This window comes from Nuphar pumila, chromosome 15, assembly GCF_984573655.1.
Source record: "Nuphar pumila chromosome 15, dmNupPumi1.hap1.1, whole genome shotgun sequence".
Classification (NCBI taxonomy): Eukaryota; Viridiplantae; Streptophyta; class Magnoliopsida; order Nymphaeales; family Nymphaeaceae; genus Nuphar; species Nuphar pumila.
In genome coordinates, this window is record NC_143263.1 from 72415957 (window position 1) to 72422788 (window position 6832).

General features: G+C 43.9%; 1 protein-coding gene across 1 annotated transcript; it reads right to left on the minus strand.

The window, feature by feature from the left end:
- Positions 1–1543: 1543 nt before the first annotated feature.
- Positions 1544–3932, minus strand: LOC149815575 (uncharacterized). The gene has a single exon (XM_089988721.1). It carries the CDS (start codon positions 3926–3928, stop codon positions 2528–2530), a length of 1401 nt encoding a protein of 466 aa, XP_089844847.1. The 5' UTR covers positions 3929–3932; the 3' UTR covers positions 1544–2527.
- Positions 3933–6832: the final 2900 nt, after the last annotated feature.

Consider the following 6832-nt stretch of genomic DNA (forward strand, 5'->3'; position numbering starts at 1 on the left):
CGGTATATATCCAACTCTGGGTCAGATCCGGGTTGGAATTGGACAAGCATGCATTGTCGGTCTAGGTAAAAAGTGGATAAGCATACATTGTCAGATTTGGAATTGGGTCTGTCCAAAGGCTTAATCTTTTCACATAAAGGCAATGGTTTTACCCACTTTCACTGGATCCAGTTTCACAAGGTCTCATCCACTAACCTAAATCCATACCTCTATGACAAATATCGCAAGATTTATAAAAGTCTCGCGATATTATCTCTAGAAATTGTCTTAAAGTTTAAAACGGTGATTTCTCGAGAGATTTTCAAACTATGACAAATGTCGCAATATTTACGTTTTTAGCAGATATTTATCATGAAAACCCTAAATTTTTTATTTTTAAATGTTTTTATTTATATTATTTATATTTTTAATTTATTTTTTATTGATGAGATTTTGCCAAAAAAATGCGAGATTTATGAAAAAATTCAAAATCTCCCAAGTTTTTTTACTGCAGATATGTTGCCTTTTTTAACTTTTGTCACTATGATCTATACATCATTTGTGATCTAAGTCACACCTGGAACCAACTCTAGAACCACTCTTCAAAAATCAGATCTAGTATGGTTCACCCATAAGCCACCTGTTTGCGCCATTGATTCTACACTCGCATTGATAAAGGAAGACAAAAAGAACCCAAATGCAAGAAAAGCAACGGGGTTGGTTTGGCCCCTCTATGGTGTTCTCTCCATAGATGGCCTTTCTGTAGGCTCTATGAGCTGGCTTTTTAACTATGCTCGTTCCATAGATGGAACTCACAGAGATGCTCCTGCACTCCCCACTCTCTCGCTCACTCCATCATAAAACCAAGCATTGGCTATCTAATTCCCCAAGGAGATAAAAAGAACTCATCTAAAGGTGGACAATGGACTACCTCCATTATGTCTGACCTGATAACCAATAGAGATGGACATGCCAGACCCAATCCTAACCTGTCAACAGCTAGCACAACTGCTTTGAGCTTAGGGATGGCAGTAAACTGGGGGGGGGGGACAAGGTCTCCGACCCAATCCCGTCTCAAAATCCGGACCTCCATCCTCGCACGGGTTTGGATTTTAACCTTCATCCCTACCTTCTCCATCCCCGGTCCAAATAGGGTGAGGTGGGGTCCGTTTCCTCTCGATCCATTGCCATCCCTAAAGAAGGATTGGGGACGGGACGGGGTGGGGTGGGGATTGGGACGGGGATGGGGATGGGGCGGGGCGGAGGAAAGCCTAAGTCCATCTCCGCCTCCATCCCTGCACGGGTTTTGATTTTAACCCTCATCCCCGCCTCCATTCCCGTATCATGTCCTCCATCCCCGGGGCGAGACAGGGTAGGGTCCCGTTCCCCCGGTAGGGGAAAACAAAAAAATATAAATGTTAACATAAAAAAACACAAAAAACATGAGGAAACAAGGGACAAGTGGGTTTTGTCAGATCACGGAAATAGAATACCAAACCCAGACCCACATAATTTAAAATTTTTATTTTATATATATATATATATATATATATATATATATATATATATATATATATAATACTAGAGTCAGGTAGGCAGCAAAAATAATGACCCAAACCAGACCCACATGTTGCTCAGCTCGGGTTCATAACAAATCAACCATGCTGAATACATTTATAAGGACAGATTTAATCAAAACAAATTGTGAAAATGCATTGCCAAGAAGGATATGAGAATAGGGTATGTATGTGAGAATAGGGTATGTATGTGATGATAGGGATGGCTGGAGCCCGTTCAATTCCGATGTACGTTTTCAATTTTTGAGAGCACCATCTCCACCCACACACCAATGTCGCATGGCATACTCTTGGATGTCCATTGACCTCTTTGGCTTTGATTCTCATATGCAGAAAACTAGAGAGGACAAGATTATTTTCCTGGTATAGAACTTGCTTGATCATTAGCTTGGCCAAGTCGGCAGAGTCTTATGTACTTTTTCTCAAGTTACACTGCCATTGAAAAGAGGAACAAATGAGCAATATGGATGAGATGATGACAACGGATCTTTTAAAGCTTTGAAAAGAACAAACCAACAAGCAAGTAAAGTTACTAAAATTACCAACAGTTAGAGAGGGGAAGGAAGGACATCCCAAAATTGTCTCCCTCAACCCTTCTTACACGTGCTGTCACTGAAAAGAGAAACAAAAGAGGCAGGCTGCCCACCCTGAAGTCTTGAAATGCATACAGAGAGAAGGCCATCAGAAGCCTGCTTTTTCTGGCTTGAAAAAAATATGCAGCCAAGCAAGCAGGTGGGTATTTTTCCTAGGGAAAGGATAAAGTTGTACAACCTAAACAAGAGAGATTGTTCAAGCAAAGGCGAGCAGAAAAAGCTTCCTAATTTCTTACAACTGATGAACTAAATACTAACCAGTGGCAGATAGGGGACACTTGGTAGCAGAAGATATCAAATCATATTCCTATCTGATAATTATTCTATAATCTAAGAGGGTTTGATGTCTCCAACAAAAAACAGGGTATATCAAACCGCTCACTTGCAATCTCTCCATGTGTAAGTGTGGAAGGGAGAGTCGGGAGGAAGAGGGAAGGACAGAGGAACAGCAGAGCTGGTGGTGGCAATGTCCAAGTTAATAGAATCAACTTGACTTGTTGCAGAAGGAGGAGGAGGTGGAGGTGGTGGATGAAGGTGAAGGTGAAGGGCCTCTAGACCATCCACGTCCCAGGAGGACAGACCTTCGGATTCCCACACCGGGGTGGTGTTGAACCAAGCCGCGTCTACCTCATCCAAGTTCCCCCAATAAAAGGCAGGGGATGGAGGAGGAAGCTCTTGCGCCGTTGCTGCCATCTCCATGGAGATAGACGATGAAGCAGCCGGTTCGCTCTTCGCAACCTCTTCTCTGCCATCGTCTTCTTCTTCCTCCTCCTCTTCTTTATCCCGAAGAGCAAGAGTCTCATTGGGAACAAGGGAAGGCTCTGTCCCTTCCTTTTTGGAGAGCACAAGCACTTGCTGATGGTGCTGGTATTGTTGGGTAGAGGACGAGGCAGAAGAGGAGGGGGAGTGTTTCGGTAGGTTGTGGGTTTGGGAAGATGAAGGCGACGATGAGGAGGAGGAATTGTCCTTCTTTCCAAGGAAGAGGTCGGGGAAATTGAGGCGAGCATTCTGCCCTCTGAGCTTGAAGGCCTCGCGATCGTATGCGAGTGCCGCGTGCTCGGCGGTGTCGAAGGTGCCCAACCAGAGGCGGTTGCGGTTGCGCGGGAGCCTGATCTCCGCCACCCATTTGCCCCAGTGACGCTGCCTAACTCCCCTGTACAGCTTGGTCATCCTCATCGGTTGCTGCTGCTGCTGCTGACCGCCACCACCGCCGCCGCAGGGGCTGAGATTCAGCGCGTCGCTCCAGTAACGAAGGAGTTGCTCCTGGTAACGGTTGTATTGATGCTGGAACGGCTGATATTGCTGGTCCCGCTGCATGTTGGTCATTGCCATCACCACTGCCGGAGCAGGAGAAGAAGACGGGCTCTGGTTCCCTGATCGATTGCCGAAAGAGATCATCTTTTGCGGCTGCTGCTGCTGCTGGAGATGTGGGGTCGTCGTGGGACAAGGAGGACAAAAAGAAGCGGAAGTGGGCAACACAGCGGCAACCATATGATTTGGATCCTCATGCAGAGCGAAAGGAAACAAGCCACTACTCGCGGTCACGAAATTAGTCGTCGAATGCTGCGAAGGAAAAGGAGACGACGACGATGAGGAGGAGGAGGGCGAACGAGAGAGATCCCTTCCCTTCCCGGCCTTCCCCTTTCTTTCCGGACTTCGAATCTTCTTAAGAGGTCTCATGGCTTCTGATGCTTCGCTCAAGAGCGGCCTGGAATGACACTTACCCGTCGCGCTCTCCTCTGTCTTGTCTTCATCTCCCAACTCCCTCTCCATCTCCATCAATCTCTCCATGTGTAAGTTGGGGAAGGCCTTTTAGATCTTTTTTTGGGGAGGAAAGATCCCAACCAATCAAGGATCGTATCAAAAGGAGGGTGGCCGTGTGAAGGAGGAAGCGTGAGGAGATATATAGGCAGCAAAAGATGTGGTGTGGCTCCCACACGGTATTTTGTGTTTGATTGTCTAATGACTTTGGCTTCACTCCAACTACTGCCCACAACTAAACCATGATGTTGCGCCACCCATACGGGCCCCGCAACACCGCCCCCCACCTCCCCTGTTCCCGATTCCACTCTCCTCCTTGTGTTTTTTCTATCTCCAATTTTGTTGTTGTTTACATCAACACGTCGTTTTCACATTGTCAAAGCTTGAATTGGAAATCAGTGATTTATACTTAGGGGTGTTAACGGGTTGGATTTACCCGACCCATACCAAACACTATGGGTCCGAGTATGGTGATAAATAAGAAGATTTGGTTCTAAATCCGAAGGTCCCATGAATACATGAAGCCAAGTATAGTTTGTGAAATTTTATACCATACTCGAATTCGATATGAGTTTCGATTAAGACCCACAATTTTTTTAATAAAAAATATGATTCTACCGAGTACGACCCGAGTCTTAGTTCATGTAGTTCTTATCGGATCCAGGTATGGTTTCTTTTATGGTGGGTCCAATTAGACCTGACTCCAGACTCGATATCATACCCGAAAATCAGAGCTAGGTCTGGTTCCACCTGAGTCCGAACCAAACCCAACCAGTTAACACCCCTATTTATACTTGGTAGCTTAACTTTTTATATAAGCTTCATTCTTTGTTGTTCATTTGTCTGTGTGAGGCTTGGAATGTCTGAATGTTTGTGGACTAAGGGTATAAATCACGAGATAAATGTTTGGCTGCTTTAAAGTGTATCTTCTATAGTTAAAAAAACCTTATTAGAACCTTGGAAGCGCGCTTCTAAAGCATAAAATGATTTTTATGCTTTGGATGCTTTATGAGAACCTTGATTTTTTAACAGACAATGTCATAAATGGCATTAATTTTTATTACAAATACTGCAATTGATCACATATTAGAAAATATAATAAACATTGTCATTTTATTGTTTTTTAACAGATTTGCCCTTTTGTTTGGTTGAATCATGGCGTTTGATTTTTTTTTTAAGAGACAAACTAACATGGCGTTTGATTTTTAGAGACAAACTTACATGGCGCTTGATTTTTTCAAGTGACACTTAGAACAACTTAGGCAGGTCGTATGGCACCTGTTTTTTGCTAGTGGCAACTTATATGGTGCTTGATTTTTTCAAGTAGTTAGATTTGTGATATTTTGAGTAGTGAATTGACAATGTTTGATATATATTTTTTAGTCTCGGCCAAAGCATGGTGTCATTGTCAGTTTTTCAATTTAAAAATTAAATATAAATAATGTCTTTCTAATGTTAAAAAGAATTATATGTTTTTATTGTAAAATCTATGTGTTTAAAATAAAATATTGTGTAGTGTCTACTCATTTCATTGATGTTAATTTTTTGCTAACCCTTGTTCTTCTTAAATGCTTCACGCTTAATGATTCTAGTGATTTTTTTTATATACCTTGTTTTGGCTGACACTAGAGAAATATGTTAAACGTGGCCAATTCACTACTCAAAATATGTTAATGACCACTTGATTTTTTTTTTCTTGACAGTTTTACCATTTCGTCGCCTAAAATAATGGACACCTTGATCAAGCCACTTGTCTATGTTGTCACCTGAAAAAATTAGACGCCATGTAAGTAGGGGTGGCAATTTCTGACACGACCCGCCAACCCGCCTCTTAGGCGGGTTCGGATTGGGCTTCAGCCAACCCGTTTAATAAACGGGTCGACCCGCGTTCGGGTTGGGGGTATGCCAACCCGGCTGACCCGTTTAATAAACGGGTTAGGCGGGTGGGTCAACCCGCCAACCCGACCCGTCAACCCGCCAACCCAACCCACCAACCCGACCCGTCAACCTATCAACCCGACCCGTCAACCTGACCCGCGAACCTGAGAACCCGTTTACCCGACCCAACCCATTTATTAAATGGGTTGGCGGGTCGTGTCGGGTTACCCGTTTATTAAACGGGTCGGGTTCGTGTTTGCCACAGCCGACCCGTTTAATAAACGGGTCGGGTTCGGGTTGAGGTATGCTGACCCGCCAACCGGTCGGGTCGACCCCCCAACCCGACACGATTGCCACCCCTACATGTAAGTATTCGTATGGAAAAATCAGGTGACATGTAGATTATAACTTAGAAAAAATCAGGCGCCCCTCCTAAATTTTCAGGGGACAAGAAATAAGCTATGTTTGTTATATTTTCTAGCTTTTGGTTGGTAATATTATTTATAATAAAAGTGAGGCCATCTATGCTAATTATTGCCTCTCTTTTTTTTTTGGCATTATGACTCGCTTCAGCTTAGGCATGGCAGTGGACCGGGGCAGGGGACAAGGTCTCCACCCCCGCCTCATCTCAAAATTCTGCCCTCCATTCCTGTCTTCATCCCCACACGGGTTTTGATTTTAACCTTCATCCCATTTCATGTCCTTCATCCTCCGTCTAAATGGGGCGAGGTGGGGCGTTTTTCTCTCGTCCACTGTCATCTCTAAAGAGTATTTTAGCATTTTATTAATGGGAATCGGGGATGGGATAGGGCAGGGCGGGCAAGGTGGGGCAGGAAAAAGAGTAAGTTTATCCCCGCCTCCATTCCCACACAGGTTTTGATTTTAACCTCTATCCTCGGTCCAAACGGGGCGAGGCTTTTCCCAGGTTTCACTGCCATCCCTACCTCAATGTTATCAGTATCTGTGCGTAAATCGATACACTTCACCCTGAATCAGCTATTTTTTAAAATAAATGCAAAAAATACTAAAAAATAAAAAAAAATT

Excerpts from the sequence above, each read along its gene's own strand:
- LOC149815575 (XM_089988721.1), bottom strand. The coding sequence starts at position 3,928 with ATGGAGATGGAGAGGGAGTTGGGAGATGAAGACAAGACAGAGGAGAGC.